The 19,009-nt window shown below is 48.4% G+C and overlaps 2 protein-coding genes and 1 pseudogene across 8 annotated transcripts in view; 1 reads left to right on the plus strand and 2 right to left on the minus strand.

Annotated features, from left to right (window-relative positions):
• CASP8AP2 (caspase 8 associated protein 2) overlaps positions 1 to 216 on the minus strand; it is a 32,358-nt gene extending 32,142 nt beyond the window's left edge. For 5 of the 6 annotated variants that reach the window (XR_012517241.1, XR_005578880.2, XR_012517240.1 and 2 more), the window contains exon 1: positions 28 to 213. The gene's annotated coding sequence lies outside the window, so the exon portion shown is untranslated. Of the gene's footprint in view, positions 1 to 27 lie in introns of all 6 variants that reach the window. The other variant, XM_039467836.1, reaches the window with a different exon arrangement.
• Positions 217 to 6,548: 6,332 nt separating this feature from the next.
• The window catches only part of MDN1 (midasin AAA ATPase 1), a 183,287-nt gene continuing 170,826 nt past the window's right edge, over positions 6,549 to 19,009 (plus strand). For both annotated transcript variants that reach the window (XM_074397695.1, XM_074397696.1), the window contains exon 1: positions 6,549 to 6,825. In XM_074397695.1, the coding sequence (XP_074253796.1) occupies positions 6,724 to 6,825 (102 nt within the window). In that variant the 5' untranslated portion in view covers positions 6,549 to 6,723. The remainder of the gene's footprint in view (positions 6,826 to 19,009) is intronic.
• LOC104650628 (protein PIMREG pseudogene) lies at positions 12,696 to 17,469 on the minus strand (annotated as a pseudogene).

The following is a 19,009-nucleotide window of genomic DNA, read 5'->3' on the forward strand; positions in this document are numbered from 1 at the left end:
CTCCGGCACTGCCCTTCCCCGACCTACTTGGCCGCTCCAGATGCACTCCCTCCGACTCTCTGGCTTCTCGGGGGCCGCCGACCTCCGCTCGGGGGACTACCGCACCATGCAGCCTCTTCCTTAGCAGCCCCGCACGGACCGGGCCCCTACCGCAATTTACCCGCCCTGCCTGGCCCAAGACAACCCCGGTTCCTTTCTGCCCACCGAGGTCTCCCTGGCATCTCCACCAATACCAGAGCGCAATTAGGGTACGGAGGCGGGACTGAGTGCCTATGGCCAATCAGATCAGACGCAAAGCACGTCGTAGCGCTCACAACTAGTTCCCGCCTTTGGAAGGGAAAAAAAAAAAAACACGGTTGGCGCCAAACACCAGTAGTCTTCCTAGGGCTTTAAGAGAAAGGGGCGGGGTGTAAAAGGTGGCGGGGACGGAGAGGGGGCGGAGCTTCGATACGGAAGGGGCGGGCCTGAGTTGAGTTAGGGGCGTGGCCTGAGAAGTTCCAGCGAAGGAGAAAGGAAACCTTGAGTAGTCTGTCATTTATTTAGTCCTTTATTTGCATTCTGCTGTCAGCTCCGTGCTAGACAAAAAGTGCCGGGCTCGATTAAGCTGAATAAATCTGTTCCCTGCCGTCAGACGCGTTCCTGGATGATAGAGAGACAACTTAGCTTCGGTGTTGGGAGCCTTAAGGAGAGGATACTAGTCTAGCGGGGGCAGAAGAGAGAAGAGCTTTTTAGAGGGTGGAATAACTGACTTGTCTTATAGAACCTGTAGGAACTGGGGGTGCGTAGGTAGGAATAGAGTCAGGAGCTCAGCCTGAGCATTGATAGGTGCGAAAATAAGGCCACCATCCTCGGCTACTTATATTCTTCCTGTGTTCATCCCTACCCATTTCCTCTTGTTTGTCCACTTAGCTGCTTTTTTTTTTTTTTTTTTTTTTTTTTTTTTTTGAGACGGAGTTTCGCTATTGTTACCCAGGCTGGAGTGCAATGGCACGATCTCGGCTCACCGCAACCTCCGCCTCCTGGGTTCAGGCAATTCTCCTGCCTCAGCCTCCTGAGTAGCTGGGATTACAGGCACGCGCCACCATGCCTAGCTAATTTTTTGTATTTTTAGTAGAGACGGGGTTTCACCATGTTGACCACGTTGGTCTTGATCTCTTGACCTCGTGATCCACCCGCCTCGGCCTCCCAAAGTACTGGGATTGCAGGCTTGAGCCACCGCGCCCGGCCTTTTTTTTTTTTTTTTTTTTGCTTTCAGACTAGGTATCGCTTTGTCGCTCAGGCTGGAGCATAGTGGCGCGATCTTGGATTACTGCAACCTCTGCCTCCAGGATTCCAGCGATCCTCCTACCTCAGTTTCCAGAGTAGCTGGGACCAGGGACGCGAGCGACCACCACCGCTGGCTAATTTTTTTTTCTGAAACAGAATTTCACTCTTGTTGCCCAGGCTGGAGTGTAATGGGGCGATCTCAGCTCACTGCAACCTCCGCCTCCCGGGTTCAAGTGATTCTCCTGCCTCAGCCTCCTGAGTAGTTGGGTCTACAGTTGGTCACCTCCACACCTAGCTAATTTTTGTATTTTTAATAAAGACAAGGTTTCACCATGTTGGCCAGGCTGGTCTTGAACTCCTGACCTCAGGTGATCTGCCCGCCTTGGCCTCCCACAGTGCTGGGATTACAGATGTGAGCCACTACACCAACTGTTTTTTTAGACAAGATCTCATTGTCGCCCCGACTGGAGTGCAGTGCATGATCACGGCTCACTGTAGCCTTAATTTCCTGTGCTCAAAGGATCCTCCCACCTCAGCCTCCCAAGTAGCTGAGACCACAGGTGTCTGCCAGCACACTAGCTAATTTTTTAAAGAAATTTGTTGGGCTGGGCACTGTGGCTCACGCTTGTAATTTCAAAACTTTGGGAGGCCGAGGTGGGAGGATTACTTGAAGTCAGGAGTTTGAGACCGGCCTGATGAATATGATGAAACCTCGTCTCTACTAAAAATACAAAATTTAGCCAAATTTAGCCAGGTGTGGTGGCATGCGCCTGTAATCCTACCTACTCAGGAGGCTAAGACAAGAGAAGCACTGGAACCCAGGAGGAGGAGGTTGCAGTGAGCTGAGATTGAGCCATTGCACTCCAGTCTGGGCAACAAGAGTAAAACTCTGTCTCAAACAAACAAACAAACAAACAAAATAGAAGAAGAAAAAGAAATTAGTTGTAGAGACGGAGTCTTGCCATGTTGCCATGTCTTAAACTCCTGGGCTCAAGCAATCTTCCTCCTCAGCCTACCAAAGTGTTTGGATTACAGGGATGTGCCCCACATCTGGCAACTTGGCAAAACCCTGTCTCTACAAAACACAAAAATAATAATAATATTAAAAATTAGCTGGCCAGTCTCAGTGGCTCACGCCTGTAATTCCAGCACTTTAGGAGGCCAAAGTGGGCGGATGAGCTAAGGTCTGTAGTTCAAGACCTACCTAATCAAGGAGAAACCTCATCTTTACTAAAACTACAAAATTAGCCCAGCTTAGTGGCACATGCCTGTAATCCCAGCTACTTGGGAGGCTGAGGCAAGAGAATCACTTGAACCCGGGAGGTGGATGTTGCAGTGAGCCAAGACTGTGCCATTGCACTCCAGCCTGGGCAACAAGAGCAAGACTCCATCTCAAAAATAAAAAAGACAGCTGGATAGGAGGTTTGATCCTTTTGGTAAGACTATAGACAGCATTACATTCTTGCATCAAGAGCCAAAGTAAGCCAAGTCTTTTTGCCCTTTTTGCTATGTTAGCAGCCATTGATAATTAATGCCTAGACCAATGGATTAATTGGGGGTTGCAAAATAGTGGTACTCCAATTTTGTCAATTATTTTTCAAATTAGGTGGACTATGCTCAGGAAGAGACATGTCATCATCTTCTATTTAGTTACCCAGTGGTACAATTCACATATGAGATAGGATACATTAAAAAAATTTCCCTTTATGAGCTTTCAAGATTGACTTCTCTTTTTTTTTTTTTTTTTTTTTTGAGACAGAGTTTCACTCTTGTTACCTAGGCTGGAGTGCAATGGCACGATCTCGGCTCACTGCAACCTCCGCCTCCTGGGTTCAAGCAATTCTCCTGCCTCAGCCTCCCGAGTAGCTGGGACTACAGGCACTCACCACCATGCCCAGCTAATTTTTGTATTTTTAGTAGAGACGGGTTTTCACCATGTTGCCCAGGATGGTCTCAATCTCTTGACCTCGTGATCCACCCGCCTCGGCCTCCCAAAGTGCTGGGATTATAAGCGTGAGCCACCGCGCCCAGCCCTTTTTTTTTTTTTTTTTTTTTTTTTTTTTGAGATGGAGTCTTGCTTTGTCACCCAGGCTGAAGTGCAGTGGCACCATCTTGGCTCACTGCAACCTGTGTCACCCAGGTTCAAGCAATTCTCCTGTCTCAGCCTTCTGAGTAGCTGGGACTTCAGGTGTACACCACTACGCCCAGCTAATTTTTTATTTTTAGTAGAGATGGGGGTGTTGACCAGGCTGGTCTTGAACTTCTGACTTCATGATCTGCCCCACCCCCACCCCCACCTTGGCATCCCAAAGTACTGTGATTACAGGCCTGAGCCACTGCACCCAGCCCACAGGTGCACTTTTAATGTTATGTACTCAACTGTTAGGATTTCCAGAATATTCTGTCACACCCCATAGTTTATTTAAATATTCTCATACTGAACATTTTCTTCCAGTATCTGTATTAAGAAAGCTGCAAGGGGTGACTTTGTCACACTTATGTGAGAATTTCCATAGGCTAGAGTCCTACAAGGGGAATTGCTGGGTCAGAATGTTAAAGTAGGTAGCTAGTTAGATGTGATCAGGGCAGGAGACGGCTCCCCACCCCACACACACCAGGAGTATTGGGTGACCACCAAATGACAGTCAGGCAGTTGTTAACTGTTCCTCTAATGTTCACATAGCCAGAGAAAGGCAGCCTCCTAATAGAAAACAGCTGAGGGGGGCGGGGCGCGGTGGCTCAAGCCTGTAATCCCAGCACTTTGGGAGGCCGAGGCGGGTGGATCACGAGGTCAAGAGATTGAGACCATCCTGGTCAACATGGTGAAACCCCGTCTCTACTAAAAATACAAAAAAATTAGCTGGGCATGGTGGCATGTGCCTGTAATCCCAGCTACTCAGGAAGCTGAGGCAGGAGAATTGCCTGAACCCAGGAGGCGGAGGTTGCGGTGAGCCGAGATCGCGCCATTGCACTCCAGCCTGGGTAACAAGAGGGAAACTCCGTCTCAAAAAAAAAAAAAAAAAAAAAGAAAACAGCTGAAACTGATGAGCAGCTTCCCCATAAGATCTCAGGAGTCGGGAGAGGCAATCCAAGTTCCCTAAAGTATGCCAACATATAAAATATGCCAACATATAAAACTTGAAGTCAGGGTGGGGGCGGTGGCTCATGCCTATAATCCAAGCACTATGGGAGGTGGGCAGATCATCTGAGGTCAGGAGATCAAGACCAGCCTGGCCAACATGGTAAAACCAAGTCTCTACTAAAAAAAAAATACAGAAAGTGGCTAGGCCTGGTGGCTCACACCTGTAATCCCAGCACTTTGGGAGGCCTAGGCAGGCAGATCGCTTGAGGTCAGGAGTTCCAGACCAGCCTGACAAATACGGTGAAACCCCCGTCTCTACTAAAACTACAAAATTAGCTGGGCGTGATGGCACATTCCTGTAATCTCAGCTACTCAGGAGGCTGAGGCAGGAGAATTGCTTGAATCCGGGAGGTGGAGGCTGCAGTGAGCTGAGATCGTGCCATTGCACTCCAGCCTGGGCAACAAGAGCGAAACTTTCTAAAAAAACAAAACAAAACAAAACAAAACAAAAAACCCCACAAAAACCAAAAAACAAAAATTAGCCGGGTGTGGTGGCAGGCGCCTGTAATCCCAGCTATTCCGGAGGCTAAGGCAAGAGACCTGCTTGAACCCAGGAGGCGGAGGTTGCAGTGAGATTGAGCCATTGCACTCCAGCCTGGGTGACAAAACCAAAACTCTGTCTCAAAAAAGCCTCAAGTCAAGAGGTCAAGATGAGCACTTGGTTTCTCAAGTCGCCTGCTTGGCCGTCTTCCAAGTTCTACTTTCCTCCTTTTCTTTCCTTTCCTTCCTGTTCTAAAGCCTTTTCATAAACTTTTACTCCTACTGTAAAACTTGCTTAGGTCTCTTCTGCCTTATGCCCTGCATGGAATTCTCTCGTCTGAGGAGGCAAGAACTGCTCAGAAGAAAGCAGTTCTCTTTTGCTGACCCCTATCTCTACACCGGCTAACTGCCACCACTAACAAAAAGGGGAGAATCAGCCAGGCGCGGTGGCTCAGGCCTGTAATCCCAGCACTTTGGAAAGCCGCGGTGGGCAGTTCACCGAGGTCAGGAGTTCAAGACTAGCCTGGCCAACATGGTGAAACCCCGTCTCTACTAAAAACACAAAAAATTAGCTGGACGTGGTGGCGGGCGCCTGCAATCCCACGTACTCGCGAGGCTGAGGCAGGAGAATCGCTTGAACCCGGGAGGCGGAGGTTGCAGTGAGCCTAGATTGCGCCATTACACTCCAGCCCAGCGGACAAGAGCGAGACTGAGTCTTACAAAGAGAAGAAAAAACAAAAGGGGAGAATCAGATTTTTTTTTTTTTTTTTTTTTTTTTTTTTTTTTTGAGACGGAGTTTCGCTCTTGTTACCCAGGCTGGAGTGCAATGGCGCGATCTCGGCTCACCGCAACCTCCACCTCCTGGGTTCAGGCGATTCTCCTACATCAGCCTCCTGAGTAGCTGGGATTACAGGCACGCGCCACCATGCCCAGCTAATTTTTCTGTATTTTTAGTAGAGACGGGGTTTCACCATGTTGACCAGGATGGTCTCGATCTCTCGACCTCGTGATCCACCCGCCTCGGCCTCCCAAAGTGCTGGGATTATAGGCTTGAGCCACCGCGCCCGGCCTTTTTTTTTTTTAGACAGAAAACTCTGCTCTGTTCCCCCGCTGGAGTGCAGTTGGGCGATCTCGGCTCACTGTAACCTCCGCCTCCTGGGTTCAATGATTGGTCTGCCTCAGTCTCCTAGGTAGTTGAGATTACAGGCGCGCCATCACGCTGGGCTAATTTTTGTATTTTTAATAGAGACGGAGTTTCGCCATGTTGCCCAGGCTGGTCTCGAACTGCTAACATCAAGTGATCTGCACGCCTCGGCCTCCCAAAGTGCTGGGATAAAAACATGTGCCACCGCACCTGGCCGAGAGTCAGCTTTTCTTTCACAGCTGATCTTCCTTCCCGTGTGTTCAGGCAAAGGGAAGGCGCCGTAGGCTGATAATCACAGGCCCGTGGAGCCTTTTTCTCCCCGGCCTAGCGCACTCTTTTCTCTGTTTCGCCACGTGCTGTGTTCGCGAGCTCCCATAACTCTAGAATCGAAACCGCCTGGACTTTTGCCTCCATTTCCCTCCCGGAAATGGCGGGACATTAAAGAGCGGCGTTTCCGCCGCAGAGGGGGCGGGGCCAGAAAGGCGCCGCGTCGCGGTCCCGAGCTGATGACGTCAAACGCCGTGTGTTCACCCACATGTGCTGCAGCTCTCACGGTGTCGCTCCGGAGTCGAGGGCGCCTTTCCTGGGGGCGTAGTCGGTGGTTGCTTCGGTACTGGGGCCTCGGCGGCTTGGGGACGCTGGCTGTGAAGCAGGGAGCGCAGGTGGCCGCTCGAGGTGAGGGCCCTGGGTCATGGAGCACTTCCTGATGGAGGTGGCGGCCGCGCCGCTGCGGCTAATCGCAGCCAAGAATGAGAAGAGCCGCAGTGAACTGGGCAGGTTCCTGGCCAAGCAGGTAAGACGAGAGAAGGGAGAGGGAAAGCGCTGGACCGACCGAGTCGCCCCCATCGCAGGCTTCCTTCCCTTCCCCGCCCGGACTCACCGCTTTAAGTGGGGAGTGGTGCGGCCTCTGGTCAAGCTGGCCCCCTGCTCTGAGCTGGCGGGTCATGGAGGTTTCCGAGCGTGTTTGAGGCGATTGGATGGAGCCTTTTGTTTTTATCTGGGGGAGGCTTCTAGTACCATTCCCACCACCCCTCACCCCATGCAAGCGCTTTGGCTGCCTGTGGCAGAGGTGGCCTTCCAAAAGGAATATGGTTTGTTTTTCTGAAATTGAGGTTGCTTTTCTGCCGTTTTGACACGTGTACGTATTACCTAAGTGTGCGTAGTCCAGCCACTCCTGTTAGTTTGAGTGAACCGTTGACAAATCTTGATTGCATTCCTGCTGTAAGGGACGGAGTGGCGCTGTGAGAAAGTGGATAGATAAATTCGTTACGATCTCTGCCATGAGGGAAATTCACATCTATTTTTGGAGACAGTTTGTAAACACTTAAAACAGCTGAAGGGCAAAGCAAGAGAGCGAATGCTGTTTGTAATTAACCATGCAAATTATGAGGTGAACTAGAGTTTTCTCGGAAATGGGTCTTCGGGCTCTTAAGAACCTTCTCATTGACTCCCTCTACCTGAGTTGACTCACACATCTTTTCAGTTTGTTTTAATTTTTCATTTTATGCTTCCCCACCTCCAATGCCTGTAAGCTTCTTGAGAGTAGAAAATGTGTTTATTTTTGTATCTCCATTATCCAGAACTCACTAATTGAATGGCAATAGTGCATTGCCTACGTGTATATTTCATTGCTTAGAAAGCAACGGTAGTATTTTGGGTGAGACCGAGGGACTTGTGCAATCTGGAGGCGCAGAGCAACTAACGCTGTCTGTATAATAATGACAACAAATTTAACGTAAGAAGAGGAGTCGCATATGTCACCCAGATTTCTGACACTGTGGTTAGTGAAGTTGGAATGAAGGGAATTAGAAATGGAAAGTTCTAGAAAGAAAACTGAATTTTGGTGGGTCCAGCTAAGGAAGGAGATAATCAGTTTAGATGAGCTAAGCTTATAAAAGACTCCTGCATTGTAATATTGTTGCTAGAGGTGCTTTTCTGCCCTTTTTTTTTTTCCCCCCAAGACGGGGTTTCACCATGTTGGTCAGGCTGGTCTTGAACTCCAGACCTCAAGTGATCCGCCCATTTTGGCCTCCAAAGCGCTTGGATTACAGGCGTGAGCCACCGTGCCTGGCCTTAGAGGTGCTTTACTATACGTGGGCTTAGAACTTAGAACACAGGTTCTGAATTTAGGGATTATGGACTGCCTCCGGGGCATTTATGACTCCCTACCACTGTATTTGGATATAAAATCGGTGTTTATGTATTGAGGATGGCTTGGAAAAATGGTTTGTACCCTTTATTATGTAAGGTTTTAGAAACTCTGACTTACTGAACTGTAAGAACCAACCACTCATGTACGTTTTGAGAATTTTATAGTAATGTTACTGACCTAGGAAGTTACTAGAAAGTTAGTTGGTATAGGCTGGGTGCAGTGGCTGAAACCTGTAATCTCAACACTTTGGAAGGCCGAGGCATGCAGATCATTTGAGGTTGGAAGTTCGAGACCAACTCCACCAACATGGAAAAAACCTGTTTCTACTAAAAATACCAAATTTGAGACAGAGTCCCACTCTGTCACCCAGGCTGGAGTGCAAGATTTGCTGACTGGCAATTGGTTGAGAGTTTATTTAAATCCCTAGAATCAATAGAACGCAGTGCCTGGGTTAAGACAGGGGTATGGGCCAGGCGCGGTGGCTCACGCCTGTAATCCCAGCACTTTGGGAGGCCGAGGCAGGTGGATCATGAGGTCAAGAGATCGAGACCATCCTGGTCAACATGGTGAAACCCCGTCTCTACTAAAAATACAAAAAAAAATAGCTGGGCATGGTGGCACGTGCCTGTAATCCCAGCTAATCAGGAGACTGAGGCAGGAGAATTGCTTGAACCCAGGAGGCGGAGGTTGTGGTGAGCTGAGGCCGCGCCATTGTACTCCAGCCTGGGTAACAAGAGCGAAACTCCATCTCCAAAAAAAAAAAGATAGGGGTATGGAGACCAGGGTTCAAACAACTCTCCCACTTCATCCTCCCAGGTACCTGGGACTAATTTTTGTATTTTATTTTATTTTATTTTATTTTATTTATTTTTTTGAGACGGAGTTTTTGCTCTCGTTACCCAGGCTGGAGTGCAATGGCGCGATCTCGGCTCACCGCAACCTCCGCCTCCTGGGTTCAGGCAATTCTCCTGCCTCAGCCTCCTGAGTAGCTGGGATTACAGGCACGAGCCACCATGCCCAGCTAATGTTTTGTATTTTTAGTAGAGACGGGGTTTCACCACGTTGACCTGGATGGTCTCGATCTCTCGACCTCGTGATCCACCCGCCTCGGCCTCCCAAAGTGCTGGGATTACAGGCTTGAGCCACCGCGCCCGGCCTAATTTTTGTATTTTAATAGAGACGGGGTTTCACCATGTTGGTTGGTCTGGTGTCGAACTTCTGACCTCAGCCATCCCAAATGGCTGGGATTACATTCGTGAGCTGCTACGCCCGGTCTTTCCTGAAGTGTTTGGTTTTTTTGTGTGTGTTTTTTTTGTTTGTTTGTTTTTTGTTTTTTTTGTTTTGTTTTGTTTTGTTTTAGTTTTTTGAGATGGAGTCTAGCTCTGTAGCCCAGGCTGGAGTGCAGTGGCACAATGTCAGCTCACTGCAACCTCTGCCTCCCAGGTTCAAGTGAGTCTTCTGCCTCAGCCTCTCAAGTAGCTGGGACTACAGGCACACACCACCACACCCAGCTAATTTTTGTATTATTAGTAGAGACAGGGTTTTACCATCTAGGCCAGGTTGTTCTCCAACTCCTGACCTCGTGATCCACCAGTCTAGGCCTCCCAAAGTGCTGGAATTACAGGTGTGAGCCATTGAGCCCAGCCTCCTGAAGTGTTTTTTTGATGTGTCTCCAGCCCAATTGCTGGGGGGTGGGGGGGTGTAATTTTGCTCCCAGGGACAAGTCTGGAGACCTTTATGGTTATCACTACTGTTCATTTTGGGGGTGCTGCCAGCCTCTACTGCATCAATGCTTGTTATGTATGGGACAACTCCCTGCAACAGAGTTATCCATCGCCAAGTGGCAGTGGTGCAAAATCAAAAAAGAAATCGTGCCCAGCCTGGTTTTTTACTCTCTGCTCAGGGCTTGCTATTTCAGCAACACTGAGCTTTCTGCAATGACCATGGGTTGTTACCCTCTACTGTTGTTGACTGGAGTCACCTCCTGTTGTTAACCTCTGTTGTTACCGTCTGGGTCATCCATTGCTATTGCTTGCCTCATTGACTTTGCATTTCCTTTCCTTTGAAGACTGCATCTCTGCTGTGGCCTGCTAAGTTAACTTATTTGCTCTGGAAGACTGCTTTTGGAATGGTCTTCCCCAGGAAGACTTCTCTGACTTTCTCTTTTCCTTTTCCTCTTACCCTTTGTTTCAACTAATTGACGCTCACTAGTTGATTGAGAGTGTGCCAAGAGAAGGGACTGTGTAGCTGTAGTGTCCAGTCCAGTGTCTGATACGCAGCAGGCAGTGTTTAGTGATGGAATTAATAGAGTAATGTACTGACGAATTTTGATACTTTTGTCAATGAAAAGTGTCAAACTCTGAAAAATATTTGAAGAGATTTATTCTGCGCCAATGCCACACAGCCCAAGGAGATCCTGGGAACATGTGCCTAAAGTGGTCGGGCTACAGCTTGGTTTTCTACATTTTAGGGAGACATAAGACATCGATCAGTGTGTGTAAGATATACGTTGGTTTGATCTGGAAAGTTGGGACAACTCGAAGGGTGAGGGGGGTGGTCTTCCAGGTCATAGGTAGATTCAAAGATTTGGTGACTGGCAATTGGTTGAGTTTATTTAAATCCTTGGAATCAACAGACACCAGTGTCTGGGTTAAGATAGGGGTGTGGAGACCAAGGCTCATATTATGCAGATAAAACCTCCGAGTAACAGGTTTCTGAGAGAATAAATTGCAAATGTTTCTTTTCAAAAAATTTTGTTATTTTTTAGAGATGGGATCTCGCTCTGTTGTCCAGGCTTGTCTGGAACTCCTCAGCTCAAGCAGTCCACCTACCTCAGCCTTCCAAAGTGCTGGAATTATACCCTAGACCAGGCATCCCCAAACATTTTACACAGGGGGCCAGTTCACTGTCCCTCAGACCGTTGGAGGGCCGCCACATACTGTGCTCCTCTCACTGACCACCAATGAAAGAGGTGCCCCTTCCTGAAGTGCTGCGGGGGGCCGGATAAATGGCCTCAGGGGGCCGCAGTTTGGGGATGCCTGCCCTAGACTGTAAATTGTTTTGTTTTTCTTTTTTTGTCCACCAAATGCAAACATCCCCCCACCACCAAAAGAGTTTTGCTCTGTCACCCAGGCTGGCGTGCAGTGGCATGATCTCAGCTCACTGCAACCTTCACATCCTGAGCAGCTGGAATTACAGGTGCCCTGCCACCACACCTGGCTGTTTTGTATTTTTAGTAGAGATGGGGTTTCACCAGGCTTGTCTTGAACTCCTAACTTCAGCCTCCCAAAGTGCTGGGATTACAGGTGTGAGCCACTGGCATGATCTTGGCTCACTGCAACCTCTGCCTCCTGGGTTTAAGAGATTCCCCTGCCTCAGCCTCCCAAGTAGCTGGAATTACAGGTGGGTGCTATCATGCCTGGCCAATTTTTTGTATTTTAGTAGAGACTGTTTCGCCATGTTGGCCAGGATGATCTTGATCTCCTGACCTCATGATTTGCCACCTTGGCCTCCCAGAGTGCTGAGATTATAGGCGTTAGCCACCACTCCTGGCTGCAAACAGTCTTTTTTTTTTTTTTTTTTTTGAGACAGAGTTTTGCTCTTGTTACCCAGGCTGGAGTGCAATGGCGCGATCTCGGCTCACCGCAACCTCTGCCTCCTGGGTTCAGGCAATTCTCCTGCCTCAGCTTCCTGAGTAGCTGGGATTACAGGCACGTGCCACTATGCCCAGCTAATTTTTTGTATTTTTAGTAGAGACGGGGTTTCACTATGTTGACCGGGATGGTCTCGATCTCTTGACCTCGTGATCCACCCGCCTCGGCCTCCCAAAGTGCTGGGATTACAGGCTTGAGCCACCGCGCCCGGCACAGTCTTTATTATTATGAGAAAGCAGTGTTATCTAGGAAAGTCACAGGCTGGTTTCTTTCTAATAAAATGACAAAGCAGGTTTCTTAAATAATTTACAAAGGGCAGAAGTTGCTCTTGAACAGAGCTACCCCTTCCGGCACACCCACAGTGCTCTGCCTTGAGCATACAAATAGTTACCTGTGAGCCCAGGGTCATAAGCCTGGAACTGTCTCCTATGCCTTCCTCCGGGTCCCTGGTAGGGAAAGCAGGGATGAGAGTGGTGCCCCCAAGATCATTGGCACCAGAAACAAGTGGGCGAGTGACTCTGTGGATGACTCCGCAAAAACCAGGCAAAAACCAGGCACCTGGGTACACAGATTCAGAGCTCTCAATCATCTGATGCTGGCACTTCACATGATAGATGAAGCAAATACCAGGTTCCTGGTCAAGTATACGATGAATTTCTAAGCTCAAGAGTTCCCTGGGGGAGTAGAAGGAACAATTCTCCCCACCTTTGCAAGGTCTCCCCAAGACAGTCTCACTCAGGCTGTGGCAGGCAGTCACTGATGGGTCCAGATGTGGCTGGAGCAGGGGAGCTCTCAGCCCCTTGCTAGGCAGTCCTTGTTAGCAGTGGCCCGGGGTACTCATGACTTCCTAGTGGAAGCTCATGGAGAAGCACAGACATTCTTGGGTATGAAGCCTTGGTGGTCAGACAGGGCTTGTTTCCTGCAGGGCACTTCCTCAGTCATGAATGAGAGTGTCATTTCATCATTTTCTAAAGCCGTAATGGTTTTATCCAGCTCTTGGAACAGCTTCTGGAGATGCTGAATTCCTGCCCTCTCGCAGACTTAGTCCACTGTCAGACTCGCTGGTAGACAGAGAGGCTCTGTCAAGGAGTAGGGGCTCTGGAAGGCAGCCTCCCGCCTCCACCGCTGTAGTGTTTGGACACATGAGCCTGTCCGGGCAGAGAGGCAGTGATGCCCAGGGGTCTGTGGCTCCAGACAGCTGGGTCCTCCTCTGGCTCAGGCTGTGAGCTGGGGTGCCACTGCCCTTTTGTACCCCTTCTTCTTTCTGGCCTTCACCTGGGTCTCCACTAGCCACTTGGTGGCACTTTGGTAGGACTCCTGGATTCTCTGTGACATGGCACCCAGGGTGCTGTTAGCTGAGCAAGCTGAAGTCTGGAGTCTCTGCTGCCCTGACTCTGTGGTTCCTAGGCGTTTCCAGGAGGGGCCTGCCCTGAGGTTGAGGTTGAGGGCTCTCAGGGGTAGCCTCCTTTGGAACTGTCTACACAGAGAACCCAGGTCCCCGGTGGAGATCTCGTGATGGCTGGCCGTAGGCTGCAGCTCCTTGCTATCTAGCGCGTGGAGACCCTTGCATCCTGCCAGTGAGAAGCCGTCTGTCTGGCCAAGAGTCTTCTCTGCTCACTAGACCTCAACACCCCCAACATCTACGCAAAGCTGAGCACTGTAAATGTTAAATGTTTCTTACAAGACTTAAAGAAGGCCGGGCGCGGTGGCTCAAGCCTGTAATCCCAGCACTTTGGGAGGCCGAGGCGGGTGGATCACGAGGTCAAGAGATCAAGACCATCCTGGTCAACATGGTGAAACCCCGTCTCTACTAAAAATACAAAAAATTAGCTGGGCATGGTGGCGCATGCCTGTAATCCCAGCTACTCAGGAGGCTGAGGCAGGAGAATTGCCTGAACCCAGGAGGTGGAGGTTGCGGTGAGCCGAGATCACGCCATTGCACTCCAGCCCGGGTAACAAGAGCAAAACTCCGTCTCAAAAAAAAAAAAAAAACAAACTTAAAGAGACAGCTTTGCAGAGCCATTTCAAAATATGTCAAAGCTATATATTTTGGTCCAGACATGATGGCTCGTGACTGTAGTCACAGCACTGTTGGAGGCCAAAGGAGGAGAATTGTTTGAACCTAGGAGTTTGAGACCAGCTTGGGCAATACAGTGAGACTCTGTGTCAACGGGGGGGGGAAAAAAAAAGGAGGGGAGCAAAATAATCCTGAAATACTTTTTTTTTTTAGACAGAGGGAAGTATCGCACTGTCGCCCAGGCTGGAGTGCAATGGCATAATCTCAGCTCACTGCAACCTCTGCCTCCCGGGTTCATGAGATGCTCCTGCTTCAGCCTCCCAAGTAGCTGGAACTACAGGCACATACCACCACACCCGGCTAGGCTAATTTTTTTTGTATTTTTAGTAGAGATGGGGTTTCACTATGGTGGCCAGACTGGTCTTGAACTCCTGACTTTGTGATCTGCCCGCCTCAGCCTCCCAAAGTGCTGGGATTACAGGCGTAAGCCACCATACCCAGCTCCTGAGGACTTCTTTTAGGGTTTGCTGTCTGTCATATTGGTATTTTATTGCTACCAAGAGTCTGTTTTGTCAGTCCTTTTTTTCTTCTTTTTTTTTTTTTTTGAGATGGAGTCTAACTCTATTGCCTAGGCTGGAGTACAGTGGCACAATGTCAGCTCACTGCAACTTCTGCCTCCCAGGTTCAAGTGATTCTCCTGCTTCAGCCTCCCAAGTAGCTGGGATTACAGGTGTACACCAACGGACCCGGCTAATTTTTTGTATTTTTAACAGAGACTATGTTTCACTATGTTGGCCAGACTAGTCTCAAATTCCTGACTTTGTGATCTGCCCGCCTCTGTCTCCCAAAGTGCTAGAATTAAAGGCATGAGCCACAGCGCCAGGCCTCTTTTGTCAGTCCTAAGGTCTCTGTTTTAATGTTTTTGTTCGTTTGTTTGTTTGAAGACAGGGTTTCACCGTGTGGGTCAGGCTGGTCTTGAATTCCCAGCTTCAGGTGATCCACTCGCCCTGGCCCCCAGGCTTGGATTACAGGCGTGAGCCACCACACGCAGCCGGTTTTAATGTTAATGTTAGTCAGCTGTGCCAGAATTCTAACGGGAAGAGAGTATAATGAAGCAGGCCTGACCACCCATTCCCAGCATGGCCTGAACTGGGGTTTCAGGTTTACTTTTGAGAAAAGAAGGGTTCACCTTCATTCAGTTGGTTGGGGGCTTAGAATTTTATTTTTGGTTTACGCTTTTTTATTTTTTAAGAGCAGTGGCCTCGCCATCCTAGGTCAACTGATCCCATTTCAGGACCCTCCCCATCCCCCCAGTAGCTGGAACTACAGGCACACTACTTCGTCTGGCTAATTTTTTTTTTTTTTTTTTTTGAGACAGAGTTTCGCTCTTGTTACCCAGGCTGGAGTGCAATGGCGCGATCTCGGCTCACCGCAACCTCCGCCTCCTGGGTTCAGGCAATTCTCCTGCCTCAGCCTCCTGAGTAGCTGGGATTACAGGCACATGCCACCATGCCCAGCTAATTTTTTGTATTTTTAGTAGAGACGGGGTTTCATCATGTTGACCATGGTCTCGATCTCTTGACCTCGTGATCCACCCACCTTGACCTCCCCATTTTTTTTTTTTTTTTTTTTTAAATCTTAGGTAGAAACAAGGTCTTGCTGTGTTGCCCAGGCTGTTCTCAAACTCCTGCGCTCAAGCAGTCCCCCCACCTTGGCCACCCAAAATGCTGGATTACAGGCATGGTTTCTTATTTTTGGCAGAACATAGCTTTAACTTTGAGTGATTTAACCAAATGATGACAGTGATGACACCTCAATGCTTTCCCTGCCTGAGACAGGAATTCCCTTTATGGCTCGGGCTAGAGTACGGTGATGTGATCATAGCTCACTTCAGTCTTGACCTCCTGGGCTCAAATGGTCCTTTCACCTCACCCTCTGAGTAGCTGGGACAACAGGTGCACTCCACCACGCCTGGCTAGTATTTTTTTTTTTTTTTTTTTGAGGCGGAGTCTTACTCTGTTGCCCGGGCTGGAGTGCAATGGTGTGATCTTAGCTCACTGCAACCTCCGCCTCCTGGGTTCAAGCAATTCTCCTGCCTCAGCCTCCCAAGTAGCTGGGATTACAGGCACCTGCCACTGCGCCTGGCTACTTTTTTGTATTTTTAGAACAGATGGGGTTTTGCCATGGTGGCCAGGCTGTTCTCCAACTCCTGACCTCAGGTGATCCACCCGCCTTGGCCTCCCAAAGTGCTGGGATTACAGGGATGAGCCACTGCATTCGGCCTTGCCTGGCAAATTTCTAAACACATTTTTGTAGAGATTTTTGAGGGGGGTCTCACTATGTTGTCTAGGCTGGTCTCAAGCCATACTCCCACCTGGGTCTACCAAAGTGTTGGGATTGCAGGTGTGAGCCACCACACCCAGCCTAATTGCTTAGATTTTATAGAATAGTTTAGGAATTGTTTCTCTTTAGCTGAAAATACACATTTCAGCTGATACACGTAATTATAAAAAGTGAGGTAGAAAAACTTGCCTTATCTTTTTAATTAACTCTGCCTTGAGAAGGGCTAACTGATCAATTCAACTGCTGTTGAATAGGACAATGAAGTAGTTTCATTACTCAAAACAGTAAAAAATCTCAATACGTTAAGCATACAGACATACAAATATGAAGTGTTTTTTTCCTTTTCTATTTTTGTTGGCTAATTATGGGGAAATTGATGAATTTTGTTAAAGCAAGGGGATGGAATTGGTTGGCATTTTTGGTGGGAAGAGAAGAGCTGAGCCACCTTAAAAAAATTTTTTTCTTGGCCAGGCATGGCGGCTGAGCTCGGGCCATCCACCCACCTCCCAAAGTGCTAGGATTACAGGTGTGAGCCACCACACCTGGCTGAAAAAAATGCTTTTTCTTGTATTTGTTAAGTAATCAGTGTTCTTCAGCCTTCCTTGTACTTGCTTGTATCCCAGCCACCTAAATAAAACCCATTTAAGGTTCACAGAATATTAAGAGAAGTGAGAAAATACAAAGGTGTTGTGGGGAGGAATGTAGTCCTTTCCTGTTTCCAGTGGGTCCCAGTTTCCCAAGGAGAAAGGCAAGATTTCCTAAGAATATTAAAGGAATAATCAAAGGTTTAAGAAGTAAATCCTGGCTCTGTGCAGTGAGTGGCTCATGCCTTTTTTCCCAGCACTTTCGGGAGGCTGAGGTGGGCGGATCACGAGGTCAAGAAGATAGAGAACATCCTAGCCGAGATGGTGAAACTCCATCTCGACTAAAAATGCTAAAAATGCAAGAAAATTAGCTGGATGTGGTGGTGTGTGCCTGTAGTTCCAGCTACTTGGGAGGCAGAGGCAGGAGAATCGCCTGAACCTGAGAAGCAGAGGTTGCAGTGAGCCAAGATCACACTGTTGTACTCCAGCCTGGGTGACAGAGCGAGACTCCATCTCAAAAAAAAAAAAAAAAAAAAAGTTAATCCTTTAGCAATTTATTGTTCTATTTTTGTTTCCTGCAATAGCAAGCCAGCTGACATGGTCAAAGATGCTTTGACTAGCAAGGCCCCTGGGCTTACAGAAAGAGAAAGCTGATTATGTAGTTTTCCTATAACCTCCACACACCCATACTCACAGGTATCCTACCTAACTGGTCCCTTTTCTTGCAGGCCTGGCATTTACCCTTTCCTGGATTTTAGTAAAAGATTTATTGTTTTTTAAGCTTCACTAACTAGTAGTATTCATGGCAGAATACTTGGAAAAGTCAGGAAAGCATCACCAGTATTGTGGGTTAAATTGTGTCTGCCAAAAATATATGTAGAAGTCCTAGCCTGGGCTGGTCCTAGTGCAGTGGTGTTTACAGCTAATTGATCACAACCAGTTACAGATTTCTTTGTTCCTTCTCCACTCCCACTGCTTCACTTGACAAGCCTTTAAACAAAAAAAAAAAGTCCTAGCCTGTAATACCTGAATGTGACTCTATTTGGAAATGAGGTCTTTGCAGATGTAATACAGTCAAGATGAGATCATCATAAAGGGCCTTAATTCAATATGACTGTTTCTCACTCTTTTGCCCAGACTGGAATGCAGTGGTGTAATTCCCGCTTACTGCAGCCTCTGCCTCTTTGGTTGAAGTGATTCTTCCTGCTTCAGCCTCCTGAGCAGCTGGGATTACAGGCGTGCGCCACTGTACCTGGCTAATTTTTGAATTTTCAGTATAGATGGGGTTTCACTGTATTGGCCAGGATGGTCTCAAACTCCTGACCTCAAATGATCTGCCTACTTAGGCCTCCCAGAGTGCTGGAATTATAACTGTGTGCCAACACGGCCAGCCCAGTATGACTGTTCTTACAAGAAGAGGAGAGAAAGACATAAACGGAAGATGGCCATGTGACGATGGCAGAAACACATATTAAAGTAATAAACCTGCAAGACAAGGAACAGCAGGGATTGATGATGACAAGCAGAAGCTAGGAAGAGGCAAAGAAGCATTCTCTTCTATAGTTTTCAAAGGAACACGGCCTTGCTGACACCCTGATCTTACACTTCCAGACTTTAGAATTGTGAGACAATGAATTTGTGTGTGGTGTTTTTTGTTTTTGTTTTTTCTGTTTTGTTTTGTTTTTTTGTTTTTGTTTTTTGAGACGGAGTTTCGCTCTTGTTACCCAGGCTGGAGTGCAATGGCACGATCTCGGCTCACCGCAACCTCCGCCTCCTGGGTTCAGGCAATTCTCCTGCCTCAGCCTCCTGAGCTGGGACTACAGGCGTGCGTCACCATGCCCAGCTAACTTTTGTATTTTTAGTAGAGACGGGGTTTCACCATGTTGACCAGGATGGTCTTGATCTCTTGACCTTGCGATCCACCCGTTTCGCCCTCTCAAAGTGCTGGGATTATAGGCGTGAGCCACTGCGCCCGGCCTGTTCTTGTTTTTTTGAGACAGTGTCTTGCTCTGTCTCCCAGGCTGGAGTGCAGTGCTCACTGCAGCCTCCGCCTCCCAGGTTCCAGTGATTCTCCTGCCTCAGCCTCCCGAGTAGCTGAGACTACAGTTGCATACCACCACACTCGTCTAATTTTTGTATTTTCAGTAGAGATGTCATTTCGCCATATTGGCCAGGCTGGTCTCCAACTCCTGACCTTAGGTGATCCGCCCACCTCAGCCACCCAAAGT

This window comes from Saimiri boliviensis, chromosome 4 (genome assembly GCF_048565385.1).
Source record: "Saimiri boliviensis isolate mSaiBol1 chromosome 4, mSaiBol1.pri, whole genome shotgun sequence".
Taxonomy (NCBI): Eukaryota; Metazoa; Chordata; class Mammalia; order Primates; family Cebidae; genus Saimiri; species Saimiri boliviensis.